At 50.6% G+C, this 14266-nt stretch overlaps 2 protein-coding genes across 4 annotated transcripts in view; both read right to left on the reverse strand.

Moving 5' to 3' along the window:
* The window catches only part of ELL (elongation factor for RNA polymerase II), a 72076-nt gene that overhangs the window by 27691 nt on the left and 30119 nt on the right, over positions 1-14266 (reverse strand). The window lies entirely within an intron of this gene.
* On the reverse strand, positions 3786-6492 carry LOC112833653 (succinate--CoA ligase [GDP-forming] subunit beta, mitochondrial-like). Its single transcript, XM_073901009.1, is given in 4 exon segments — positions 3786-5211; positions 5214-5269; positions 5493-6015; positions 6018-6492. Coding segments are annotated over 4 exon segments (1293 nt in total). The 5' UTR covers positions 6259-6492; the 3' UTR covers positions 3786-4738.

The raw sequence follows: 14266 nt of genomic DNA on the forward strand, positions 1-14266 counted from the left end.
ACGTCTGAAAATTGCAGGAAAGGTCACTGGAGAATTTTGAAGGATCAGCAGGAGTTCCTGAATGGCCGGTATATAAGAAGTAAGAGTGGAGACACAGGCAATGGGCAGCCCCTCACTGTTACCCCCAAACCAACAGCAGCCCAGACCACCCTGCTTCGGAGACACCCCCTCAGAAGGGAATCGCAATGGATGAGCACCGCTGGCCAGAAGGCAGGCTGACGAGGTGATGCCCCCCCCCCCAAACACCCTGCCAGGACAGGGACCAAGGCCTGCTCAGCTCCCACGTCACAACTTCAGAGCAGTTTGTCACTGAGCCTGGGGTGGCGGAATTTCCAAATGTCACAAGAAAAAATATACTTAAAAACTCAAAATACTTTAAGCTTCAGCTATTCAGAGATCAGCCTTCTGTCAGAATTTTAGAAAGAACATGGATCCAGATGGAGGGTCACACCTCTCCTTCTCACCCATCTTGGGCCCCAAGCGCCCACCTTCTGTACAGCACGTATCACCCCACAGCGTGGCCCTAGTTTGTCACCACAACCCCTTCCCCCTCAGTCCCCAAACCCTCCTCGCTTCTGTGCCTACTATCCTCCCCAGCCTTCTCCAGACGCCTGGGCTCTCGCATCTCCATCCAAGCTTGCCCCTCGGGCCTGCAACCCAGCCCCACCGGCAGTGAGAGAAGACCCTTCCAGCTGGCCCCCCCCCCACTCCCAGACACCAGATGTCTGGACTGACTACCTGTCTGCTCCCCACCCGGACTGTCAGGCCCACCACAGGCCCTGGGTGGGTGAAATAGCTCTCTAGAATCACGGGAAGAACCAACCAATGGGCAGGCTGGCCTCTCGGGGTGCATGGGTCCATCAGCTGCTAGGCTGAGGGCTGTAGTTGTATGAGGCAGACATGGCTCAGCAGCTGGGACCATACAAGCCGTACATGTACTCCACCCCCCCCACACACGCTTTGTTTACCAAGAGCCCCCTCTTTTGCCAAATCTCAAGGACTCTGGCACTGCAGCAGTTTGTCAGTGAACTTGGGGCAGCAGAATTTCCAAGTGTCCTGAGATCTGACACCCTAGAAACTACCCTACACTTCCAAAGCACATCACCTTCTCACTGCCAGGCTATCAGATATGGGACATCCTCCAGTCCCTTGTCCTGCTCCAGGACAGGAAACCAACCCCTGCTTTGGAGGGTCGCCGTGCTTTGAAGACAGGCCAGGCTTTCCCCAAAGCAGGCTCAGGACCAGCTGACCCATCCTATAAGCCACAACCTGACCTTGCCCCTCACCCCCCACCCCTGGGGCTGACGTTCAGAGAATGAGAAACACAGCACCTGTGGGGTCCCTGGACCGGCTAGGCCCTTGCAGATACAACATTTAAGAAGCCTTTGCTTGGAACTGGGTTAAAGACAGAGACCAAAAAGAAAACCTGCAGGTGGACAATGAGCATGTAAGAAGCCACTAGTCATCAGTGAAGTGCAGGTTTCGCAGGGAGATACCACGCACCTATCAGGACAGCTAAAATGAAAAGGACAATACCCAACACACTGGTGGGAGTGCACACGGCAAAGCCACTGTGGAAAACGATCTGGTAGTTTCTAAAAAAGGTTAAACACAGTTACCATATAACCCAGCATTTCCACTCCAAGGGACAGATCCAAGAGAAATGAAAATACAGGTCTACACAAAAACATATATACAGATGTGCACAGCAGAATTACTCTTAGTATCCAAAAGGCAGCAACAACCCAAATACCCATCAATTGGTGGACGAAGTAACAACAGAATACTACCCAGAAATAAAAGGGAACAAACTCCTGATGGACACAACATGGACAAACCTCAAAGCCTCTGAGTGAGAGTACCTCAACACAGGACATCCTGCACCGGATGATTCTGTTCATGTAAATTTCCAGGAAAGGCAAAACTAGAGACAGAAAGCAGACCACTGAGTGCCCGGGCCATGGGTGGGAGCGGGCAGTGGCTACAGGCTGCCGGAGGCAACGTCTAGGGTGGTGTATTTACACTCACAGACCCTACACCTGAAGCGGGTAAGTTCCATGGGCCATCCACACAACTCCATGACAGCGGTGACCTGCCCTCAGGCTTACAGAGGGTCTTTCTCTGAAGACTCTTGGGCTTTGAGCAACATCACCTGAACACAAAGGATTCCTGAACACCCAGAGGAGATATTCCTGTCTGTTAACCATTTTCAGTGCAGGATATAGAGTAGATGGAAGGAAGCAGCAGAAGACACAAGAACACCACAGCAAAGGCAATGCTAAGGCAAAGCAGTCCTCTTTGCCGGTAAGGTCTACTGACCTTACCTGATCATCAAAGACAGGAAGGCAGGCTGCTCCCGGCAGAGGGAACAACAGGTACAAAGCCCAGAGCAGACACACAGGACGCCACATTGGCAGAGAGCACCTGGGGCTTGCTTCTTGCACCCCCACGTCTGTTAGCCCAGGCCCCCATGTAGGAGCCAGCCTAGGGCTAACTCTAGTGCCTTGCGTGTCTATCAACACAGGGCAAGGCCTGTGTTGGGGGAGGAGCTTGGGGGACAGGGGACATGACAATGGTGATGATACAAGTCTGGATTTAGAGTAATAATGGGGAGGAACCCAAAAGGGTGCATCTCCCCAGAAGGAACTCCACCAGGGCAGCCCCAGCAGTGCCTGGCAGACAACAACCAGCACCCACACCAGCTGGCGTGGTGGGCCACCCTCCCCCTGGACCACATGCTCCCTGTGGGCCAGTTAGTGAAGCATTTAAGTGGCATGGTAGCTGCCGAGCAAGTTATCTAGAAGACTCCTTTCCCGCAGTCACTCATTCCCGACGGCAGTGACTTTAACCATTGGAGAAGCTGGCAGAGAGGCCTAAAAACCCAGGCCTTCTCAACAATGCCAAGGCCATGTCCCCATGCAGCCTGGCTATCATCACAGAACCAGGCCCCTGGTTCTCATGGTGTCTCCTCCCTCCAGCAGAACCAGGCCCTTCTTGTCAACAGCAGAGCAATTCACTTGTTACTATCACATACATACCTGGATGACTCCCCACAGGCCCTGTCTATAGCCACTAACAAAAACAGGCGTCAGGACCAGACCCAACTAAGTTCCACCAGCCCTGTACAGGCAGGGGGAAAGGGGCCCCACCTGGTAGGACATTAGAACAAAGAGAGAAGCAGCCCTTAGTGTCCTCACACTCACTGGATGACAAGGTGTGTTCTAACGGCACTCAGGTCACAGGCCACGCCACCCAACAGGGGACAGCTGGTCACAGTCATAGCCACATTTACAGGCCCAGCAGGGCCCACCCTTGGTAATCTGGGTTAATGAGGCTGCCTGAGTCAGCTGCAGCTCTTACCCATCAGCTCCTCCACCCCAGGGCAGACTACCTTGACCTTTTGTGCAGACTCTTCTACATGGGGCACCTGCTCACCACTGTGCCCCACCCCCGTAAGATTTCCAGGAGGAACCACAGGCACCAGGAGGGTCACCTCTCCAAGGGCTGCAGGGATCTGATTTGGAGTGTCCTGCACACTGGCATGTGACCACCCCACCTGCCACAAACTCCCAGCTCAGAGGCCCCAGAACATTTCAATGAAGCATAACAAAATTGTTACAAGAGAGTTTAAGAAAAGAGAAATCTCTAAAGAGTTCTAAAATGTACTGAAACCACTTGTGTGTGTCCAACATCCACTCAAGTGGCCTTTGGCACACATTGTTTTGTTGGAGGGGGTTGCTACTTGCAATGGAAATCTGTTTTTAGATCAAAGTAAGGTTTTTATTTTTTTTAGAGCTTACAAAACATAATTTTATTGAAATTTGTGTACAGATAAAAATTTACCAAAATTTAAACAAAGACCTAATTCAAATTCCTTCCCACCACCAAAATGGACATTATAAGAAAAAGCCACATTCTCTCAATTACATTCTCCCCAGCGAGTAGATTCTGGAGGGAGAAGGAAGGAGAGAGAAAATACCGACAAAATATAATTTGATCTTCAGCACTGTCTCGTCTTGAAATGACTTAATTATGGAGATTTCCATAAGAATCAGCATTCTTCGGTTTTGACACTGAAATAGAACCTTCTATGCCAAAATCACAAATAAGGCTTCCGGCTTTATTTTTAGTGTGAGGTAAACAGTGTATTCAATATTAAGGCAAACGGTAGTGGGATATTAATGTGGATCTTCCACTGTACAATAGCATGTTTTGGAACATCCAGGGATTTCCTAAGGCTGTTGGAATTAGAAACTTGTAGAACCTGTTGCAGTGTACAACAGTTCTGAATGTCTTAGCTGGACCTTTTTGACAATCTGTCAAATGGAATCTTGTTTGAGTTTTTTAAAGCATGTAATTTTTTTTTTTATTAAAGTTGTAAAATTGTTGTAAATGAACCAGGGTCTGATCTCAAATTCTGTGTATATACACACACTGGCCAAATAAATTGCTCCCCCAAAGTTGGCGAAACAATGCCTACTGAGCAGGTTTACCATGACAGAGGAAGTGTGAGAACAGGACATTAATAAAGATTCTAAGTGAAATCAGATTATTTAGGCTGTCTAGCTGTCTTATTCAAGAAAATGCAGATTTAAGATCTTAGGTACAGTGATTCATCCTCTGGCTCACCCCTTCTCCCTTTTTTCCCAATGGGATAATCATTTCCTTCAGTGATGAGAGAAACAATCCTTTTTATGGCAAAATGGACTTCTTCCTCCAAGGGGTCAGGACAAAGCTATCACTTCTTAGCCACGCTGGCCACAGACTTCTTGGCTGCGTCCTTCAGGTCGACGGCCTAAGTAATGGGGAGTCCGCTGTTATTGAGAATGTTCTGGGCCTCGTGGACATTGGTTCCTTCCAGCCGGACCACCAGGGGCACCTTGAGTTCCAGCTCTCGACAGGCTTTCGTGATCCCATTGGCAGTGATGGCACAGTTGACAATTCCACCAAAAATATTGACAAGGATGGCTTCTATCTTAGGATCGGCTGTGAGCAGTTTGAAAGCTTGATATACTTGAGCTTCCTTTACACCACCACCAAGATCCAAAAAGTTGGCTGGCTTCCCACCATTCAGGAAGATGATGTCACAAGTAGCCATGGCAAGTCCAGCACCATTCACAAAGCAGGCAATGTTCCCATCCAGTCCTATATATTTTAGATCATATTTGGCAGCTTCATTTTCAATGGGCTCATTCTCTGATTTGTCGTCATAGCAAATATGTCCTTTTGTCGGAATTCTGCATTGTCATCAAAGTTTATCTTTGCATCGGGGTGCCTGGGTGGCTCAGTCGGTTAAGCGACTGCCTTCGGCTCAGGTCATGATCCTGGAGTCCCGGGATCGAGTCCCGCATCGGGCTCCCTGCTCAGCGAGGGGCCTGCTTCTCCCTCTAACCCTCCCCCCTCTCATGTACTCTCTCTCTCTCTCTCATTCTCACTCTCTCAAAATAAATAAATAAATCTTTAAAAAAAAAAAAAAGTTTATCTTTGCATCAAAACAGACAACTCGTCCTTCTGGGGTTTCACCAAAGGGATTCACTTCCACCTGAGTAGCATCAATTTTCAGGAAGAGATTGTACAGCTTCTTAATTTGATCTGCAGCCTGGTTTTTCAAAGGCCCAAGGAAGCAGATATTTTCTGCCATCCGCTGAGCTTGGCTGTCCTTTATCCCTTCCATAATGTCGATTTGCTCCTTAAAAATAAGTTCTGGATTCGAAGCTGCCACCTCTTCAATGTCAACGCCCCCCTGAGGGCTGCCCACCAGTACAGGGCCATTGCAGGACCGGTCCATCAGAATGGCCAGGTAGGTTTCTCTGGAAATGTCTAAGGCTTCAGCAACCATCACCTTGTTAACTTTCACACCTTCTTTTGGAGTTTGTTTTGTGGCTAGATTATACCCAATCATCTGTTTAGCCAGCTGTCCCACGACTTGAGGGTCTTTTGTTAAATGAACACCTCCTTTCAAACCACTACTGAAGATACCTTTTCCTCTTCCTCCAGCCAAGATCTGGGCTTTAAAACAAATTCTTTTGCATTTAGTTTCTTAGCAGCCTCCAGAGCCTCCTTTGCAGTGTCTGCTACAAAGAATCTTTGAACTCTGACTCCGTGGTCCGACATCAGTTTCTTGCTCTGGTATTCCTGCAGGTTTAGCCATCTTCGGGGGGTTAACTGAACTGCCTGGGATCTCGTCGCCAGCAGCAGGGGCCGGAGCACCAGGTCTCGCAGAACTTTCCGGGCCTGCGCTGCTGCGGGAGATGCCATCTTAAACAGGAAACCAAGGTTTTTATTTTTCTAAACAAAAGTTCTCAGCTATTTACTGTAAAGCAAATACGTTTAATTTGAATGACTCAAAACGCATCACGCCTGTCACCTCCAAGAACCTACTGGAATAAAGCTGGCTGCATAATTCACCAATTCTTAATCTTCCCTCTGAGTCAGGTTCAGGGTGGGGCAGGCAGGCCGAGGGGACCCCCAAATGCCGTAGGTCCCTGTGACAGCCTCTGACTGCCCAGCTCAGTGCCTCAAGAAACTTTCCAGATCACGGGCTGGGGAAGCTAAAGGGGCTGGATGTGTGGGCAGAGGCCCTTGGAGGAGAGGGCAGTACAGAAGCCTCTCCTGGAGCCTGCACAGGGCCCTAAGCTGCTCCCCTTGAAGGCTCAGGGGCACTCCCCCGAGGCAGGGCCCCAAGCCAGAGGATATGGCCTACGAGAGGCCATATCTGTTGCCAGTCCAAGGGAGTTCTCACTGTACCCCCCTCAGCAGTGGAGCTAATCTAGCCCTCAAGTAAAGGCTTCACTCAGTTCCCTTTACTAGAAAATCTCAGAAACAAGCTTCCGCAGGATCAGCTCACCCACCACTAACCAAACTGCCTACCAGCAGCCAGCAGCAGAACCAACACACTTTAAGAAGGACAACGGAATCCAGCACATGACCCCATGGAATTCACAACACTCAGTATCCAAAACCAAAAACCTCCAGAGATGTGAAGTTATAGGAAAATGTGACCCCCCCCAACCCAGGAGAAAATTCAGCCAATGAAAATCGACTCACAAAGGACAGAGACAATGGAACTGACAGACAAGGGCTTCACTTTAGAGTAACCATTACATTTGAAAAATGTTCAAGAGTTTAAAAGAAACTTGAACTGGTGAGAAAAGAAATATGAGGTATGAGGAGAGAGCCACATGGCACTTCTGGAGCTGAGAAATGAAATATCTGGAAACAAAAACTCACGAAGTGGGATTAATATTAGACAATGTGGAAAAAAAGGTTATGAACCTGATGACAAACTACCAAAAACTATCCAAAATGAATCATACACAGAAAAAAGTCTACAGGAAAATGAACAGTCTTGGTGAACCGTGGGACAATGGTACCAAGAGTTCCAACATATGCATAACTGGAATCCCAAGAGCTTGGTATCTGAGGAAATAATGGCCCAAATGTGAGGAACACAATAATTCCATAGATTCCAGAAGCTCCAGCAGGAAAACAAAGAACCATGTCACAGCACACCATAAGCAAATCAGTATGACCGCTGATTGACATGCTACGAGAACCAAGGAGCAAAGATAACTCACAAGGCCAAGTATCAGAAACAAGCCTGGAGACCGTGGAAGGACATCTGTAAAAGACTGAGGGAAGAGCAATGAATGTCAACCTAGAGTTCCTTATCAAGTGAAGGAGAAGGTGAAACAAAAACTTGTTCAGGCAGAAAAAGGCTGAGATCATCTCTGCAGTAGATCTGCACTGCAAGGAAGATTCCAGAAGTCCTTCGGGAGGAGGGAGCGTGGCACCAGATGGACACGTGGATCTGCACCCAGGATGAAGAGCACTGGGGCACGGGGAATGTGTGCATGAACATGGAAGACTTTGTCTCATGGTGACATTTCTGTAGATCACTGACTGTTGAAGGCATAAACAGTGATGAAGTAAGGATTTGGAAGTGCAGCCGTGAAAGGGTGGCAGTGAGGCACAAGGACCTGGGTGGGTGGGGGCAGGGAGATGGAAGCAAATCCCAGGGTCCTGCCACCACATGACCTGAGGCATGAGGTTAACTGGAGGGCTGCATTCTCCCAGTGCCAAGCTAACCCTGACCTCCCTGAGCCACGGCCCTGGGGGGTAGAGCAGCCAGACTCTGCACATTTGCCTGCTAGACATGCTGGCCGTGCATCTCTAGCGTGGTTGGACCACTTACCCCTTTATGCACTCGAGGGGCATTTCCTGAGTCCCTCAGGTCCCAGGCTGTGCCTCACAGAGCATGGCAGGCAGGGCAGGACAACCAGACACAGGCCACCCCAGCACGTGGCCATGACTGCACATGGAAGGATCAAGTGAGGGGTACGGTGCACATGGCAAGAGAGCAGACCTGGGGCGCCTGGGTGGCTCAGTCGGTTAAACGTCTGCCTTCCGCTCAGGTCATGATCTCAGGGTCCTGGGATCGAGCCCTGCATCGGGCTCCCTGCTCCGCAGGAAGCCTGCTTCTCCCTCCCCCACTCCCCCTGCTTGTGTTCCCTCTCTCTCTGTGTCTCTGTCAAATAAATAAATAAAATCTTAAAAAAAAAAAAAAGAAAAGAGAGAGCAAGCCGACCCGAACGAGGGCGGGGCCGAGGCTGGGGCGGAGCTTCGGAGCAGCTTGGGCTGCAGAGGGAGCCGTGGGACAGAAGCCCTGGGTAAGAAGGCATGCTGCAAACAAGTCAGCGGCCGTGGGGCTAGTGCAGGGCCTCCCCTGGGCTCGTGGACTTCTCCTCAAGGTGTGGCACCAACAGTGTCTGTGGAGCAAGCGGCCAGAGCCCTTGTCGGAGATGCCTTCGCAGCGGGACCAGTGCTCACCCTCTGGACCCGCCTGGCCTGGCCCCCAGCAGCTGGGACACCCTGGCAATGCATGGGCTCACCGTGCTAACATGCCCCACCACTGCCTTCTGGCTGGCTGTTCCCTGCAGGGGACAACAGCTCATGGGACCAGGGACATACCATTTGTTAGGGAAGCCTTGTCACCCTGACCTTGCCGCCTCAGCAGGACAGAAGGTAAAAGGCGGCAAACATGTCAAGGCCAGGAGGGTCCAAAAGACTAGCCAGGGTGCTGCCCATTTCCCTATTGCCCTGACAGCTTCCGTGTTATTCCCCAGACTGTGATTAGCAAGTCACCAGGTACTGTAACTTCCTAGAACAGTCTCTGGGACACGGTACTACCTGTCTGCATGTGTCACGCTCAGTGCCTGTGTGGGCTGCGCTTCAGGTTGGCAAAGTTACACACGATGCCTCTAGTCTCTGCAGACCCTCTTGAGGGGTCATGTCACTCCCACCATAGGCTCAGAGGTCACATCCTCCCCAGGGGCCAAGCAGCCCAGTGACTGCAGTGACTGCAGCAGGCATGGAGGGCTGCCCCCCCCTACTGGCCCTATCAGGACCCTGTGTAGCAGAACGTCATCTCCTATTGGACGTGTGTAGGGTTTGAAACCAGGAGTTCATTGGGACAAGTGTCACTGTTGGTGTTGTGCTTCAGCCAAGAGCCCAGGGTGAGTCAAGAGGCCTGGTGGGGGTGGGCAGTGAGGAGGCATCACCAAAGAACACCCTGCAGTCTCTGTCCCCAAGCAGCTCCCACAGGTATCATAAAGATGCTGATGAGGGTAGGAAGACATAGGGAGCAAGCAGAGCAGGGGAACAGGTAGCCCCGCGGGAGGAGGCATGGAGTGCTGCCCAAGACCCCTTTAAGCTAGGACTGGGAGAGGGCGAGTTAGAACTTCACCATGGCCAGAATCCCCATAGAGCTCTCCACGGAGAAGAGCACTTCACGGGTAAAGCCACAGGACGTAGCTTACAAAATCCACCTCCAGGTCCAGGAAGCACACTAGGTAAGGCACTGAGTTACACTCGGGGTTCTCAACCAGGTGATCCTGCCAGAGGACACTGATGAAGTCCAGAGACAGACTTGGTTGGGGAGGAGGGCACCCCTGGAATCAGGTGCAAGGAGGCCCAGGATGCTGTGCCCACAAGAGCCCCACCCCAGAATGCTCTAGCCCCCAGTGTCAGCAGTGCTGAAGCCGGGAAGCCCTGAGCTAACTGCTGCCATGAGGAAAACAAAGGGGAAAGCAATCTTCAAAGCAGAACGTGGGCCATAACGTGGGACACTACACGGGACAAATGACCTGGTTTCTTCAACAGATGGATGGCACAAAAGGAAGAAGGATGGAGTGCTATAAATTACCAGACTTGACATGCACATCCCATGTGGCTCTGCATGGACCCAGCCAAGTGAAGACCCAGCAGAGACAGCCTGCAAGGGGGCCAGGGGCTGCTCTCTGGTGCTCTCAGAGAGCTGAGTGAAGACTGCATCTGAAAGAAACAGTCCATGTCTGTTAACATTCAACGCAGTCATTGACAAAGCCAAGGGTGAAAGGAAAAGATACCTGGGATTGTTTTACAAATGCTCCATCAAAACTCAACAGAACAGGGGAGAGCAGGGGGAAGAGGCGGACCGCGAAGGGTCAGGCACTCACAGAGGGCAAGGCTGGGTGATGGCACGGGGCCACTCGTGCTCGTCTCCGTCATCCCCACACATTAACACACCCACGTGAAAGGTTTCTAATAAAAAGTGCACACGTACGGGACCTCCCGTACCACACAGAACAGACATGGGGCCAGGCCAGTGAGAGACAAAAGCACGGAGTCTGCACATCATCTGGGGAAGGGGAACAGAGCCAGCAGAGGTAGGACAAGTGAGGACTGGCCTGACCTGGACAGAGCCCCAGGACGTCCGCCACAGGCCCTGCGTGGGAAGCAGCACTGAACTCCACCCGGGGAAACATGCTCCCTGCCATCTGCACAGCCTGAGCCCCAGAACACAGAAGTGCCTGTGGAAAATGGGCTGAAAAGAAGAGCTTGTTCCTCCTTAAAGGGTGTCCCTCTTGGCAAAGCACAAGTGAAGCGCACCAGCACTTCTCAGGGGCTGCGATCAATCACTCAATCCGCTCCTGAGCAGAATGCGGCCAGGAAAGGGGGCAGTTAAGTCCTGAGAAAAGGCCTAGCTGCCGACCTCCTGGCAACTGTCCCCCCCTTTCCAGTAAAGCACAAACAATTGGGAAACTCCTTTCAAGGAATCCTCCCTGCAACTTCCTGGCAGACTCTGAGCAGGATGCCGAGGCTGTGGAGAGCTTAGACAGTGTCTGGGACCGTGAGGGGCCATTTCCGTGAAGTACAGACAGGGAGAATGGAAGCACATTCATCACTATGTGGAGGGACACATCAAAGCAAGAAAAGGGGGCGCCTGGGTGGCTCAGTCCATTGGGCGTCTGCCTTCGGCTTGGGTCGTGGTCCCGGGGTCCTGGGATCAAGTCCTATGTTGGGCTCCCTGCTCAGCCTGCAGTCTACTCCCTCTGCCCCTCCCCCTGCTCGTGGGCTCTCTCTCTGTCTCTCAAAAATAAATAAATACATTTTAAAAAAATTGTATCTAAAAAGCAAGAAAAGAGATTCCAAGCAGCCAAGAGCCAGGTGTAAATCAGGACCCACACAAGGGCCAGCACCGCACATACTTAGATCTAAATTCATGGAGGTACACAGAGTATTGTTTGAGGTTTAGAAAAGTTTGAGGATTAGGAAAAAAAAAAGATGCAAATCACCTGAAATTGTGATCCAGACAACCCCCACCCCTGCATGTTTTGTTTGCTCTTCTTGGGTCAGCAAATAAAGGCAGACTAGAAGGGCCACCTTTTTTCTGCTGATTCCCCCTATACCCACCTGTACTCCAACTCTCCACCATCCCCAGTCCCTGGAGATCACAAATCTGTTTTCTGTCCCTACGGTTGAGCCTGTCCCAGGTTACATAAATGGAATCATACCGTCTTAGTTTCCTGTGGCCAATGTAACAAATCACCACAACCTTGGTGGCTGAAAACAAGAGAAATGTATTCTCTCACAGTGCTGGAGGCCAGAAGTCTGAAATCAGTATTCCCCGGCTGAAATCCAGGTGTGGGCAGGGCTGCACTCTGTCCAGAGGCTCTAGGGGGTGGTCCTTCCTCACTTCTTCCAGCCTCTTGGGACCCTAGGCATCCCTCAGCTTGTGGCCACATCACCCCATCTCTGCCTCTATGGTCACACCACCTTCTCTTCTGTGTCAAATCTCTTCCTGCCTTTTTTTTTTTTTTTTTTTTTTTTAAGATTTTAGTTATTTGACAGAGAGAGCACAAGCAGGGGAGCAGCAGAGGGAGAGGGAGAAGCAGGCTCTCTGCTGAGCAGGGAGCCCAACGCGGGGCTCGATCCCAGGACCCTGGGATCATGATCTGAGCCGAAGGCAGAGGCTTAACCAACTGAGCCACCCAGGCGCCCCTTCCTGCCTCTTTCTTATAAGGTCACTTGTGATTACATTTAGGGCCCACCCAGATAATTCAGGATGATCTCCCCATCTAAAGATTCTTAACTTAAATCCCACCTACAAAGTCCTTTTTTCCATCTAAGGTCACATTAACAGGTTCTAGGGGTTGAGTCCTGGACATTTATCAGACCCTTATCCAGCTGACCACACATACTTAGCACAATGCCTTTGAGATTCATCTATGCTGTCCTCTCCAAAGTCCATTCCTTTTTACTATTGTTAACCTACTGCATTATACCAGTTTGTTCATTCATTTGCTGCCTGAAGGACACAAGGTTCATCTCCTGTTCTGAGGAAATGAATAAAGCTGCCATAAACATTCCCATACAGGATTTTGTACGGACATGAGTTTTCGTTTCACCCAATAGCACAACTGGGAGGTCCTCTGGTTAAGTGTCTGTTTAACTTTACAAGAAGCTGCCAAACCATCTCCCAGAGTGGCCCCATCATTTTGCGTCCCCACCAGCAATGAGAGGTGTCCACCTGCGCCCCGTCCACACCAGCATTTGGCATTGTCAGCTGTTTTATTTTAGCCATTCTCAAAGGTGGGCAGTGTAGCTCACTGTGATTTCAATTTGCATTTCCCTACTGACCACTGACACGGAGCGTCTCTCATGGACTAATTTTCCATTCTTGCGTCTTCCCGCTGAAGCTACACAAAGCTGTAGTGCATTTTTTAAAACTGGCTCATTTTCTTAGTACTATGTTTTGAGAGTTCTTTATATGTTCTGGATACAAGAGCTTTATCACGTGAGTTTTGCCAAGTCTCTCTCAGTCCACAGCTTGTCTTTTCTTTCTTATAACAGTGTCCTTCAAAGAGGGGTTCTTAATTCTGATGAAGTGGCACTTATCATTTTTTTAAAACAGTTTTTTTTTTTTTAAGATTTTATTTATTCATTTGAGACACAGAGATAGAGAGAGAGAGAGAGAGCATGAGCAGGGAGAGAGACAGAGGGAGAAAGAGAAGCAGGCTTCCCACCGAGCCAGGAGCCCGATGCGGGGCTCGATCCCAGGACCCTGGGATCATGACCCAAGCCGAAGGCAGACGCCCAACCATCTGAGCCACCCAGGCGCCCCTAAAACAGTTTTGTTTTATGAAAATCTTCTAAATTGCCATTCTTACCAACTTTCCCTTCCTTTCCCAGAGAAGAAGCTCTAGGGTACTGCCGGGTCCAGCCTTCCAATCCTCCCGGTCCCACTGAAGTGTCTCTCTCAGACTCCCGTGTCTGGTGCACTCTGGATCATGACCACGGAAGTTCCCTGGATGCTGACCACTCAGACACCGTCTGGACTTAGTCTCATGACCCTGGTGGGGTGGGCCAGGTACTGTCCTCCTTCCACCACAACCAGCCCCTCACCCTGAACTACAGCTCTCACTGCTTATACACTGGTACAGCCAAAAAGTTGGGCCAGGGCCATATGGGGCCAAGACCGTTCCCCCACCGGTTTCCCTGTGTCCCTTGTATATCAGCCAACACGACTACCCCTGGGTGCCCAAAGCAATGACCTTCCAGCTGGGACACCAAATGAATCAGAACACAGGGTACATCGGGATCCCGGAAGTGCAGAAGGACCAGCAGGGCAGGGTCTGGCACATGCTCCACTCAGATGAGGGTGGGCAGCATCTGAGCCCTGACCAGAGCGGGTGTTACATGGACGTGCTAGGCACAGGCTCGGCACAGCATCTGCAGCCAAATCGAACACAACAATCTGTGATACCTCGAACAGCCAGCCTCCATCATAAAGCCCCACTTTCAACTACTCAGGTATCAGATAACCACTGTTACAAGTGAGGAAAATGAGGCACAAAGAGAAGACAAGGTTGCTGGAGGTCATGGGGGGGTGGGGTCCCCACTCCACAAGCAGAGCTTATCTCAACCTCACAGGACCAGCCCTGGG

Source organism: Callorhinus ursinus, unplaced genomic scaffold (genome assembly GCF_003265705.2).
Source record: "Callorhinus ursinus isolate GAN/ISIS: 27379988/994484 unplaced genomic scaffold, GSC_fseal_2.0 scaffold15, whole genome shotgun sequence".
NCBI lineage: Eukaryota > Metazoa > Chordata > Mammalia > Carnivora > Otariidae > Callorhinus > Callorhinus ursinus.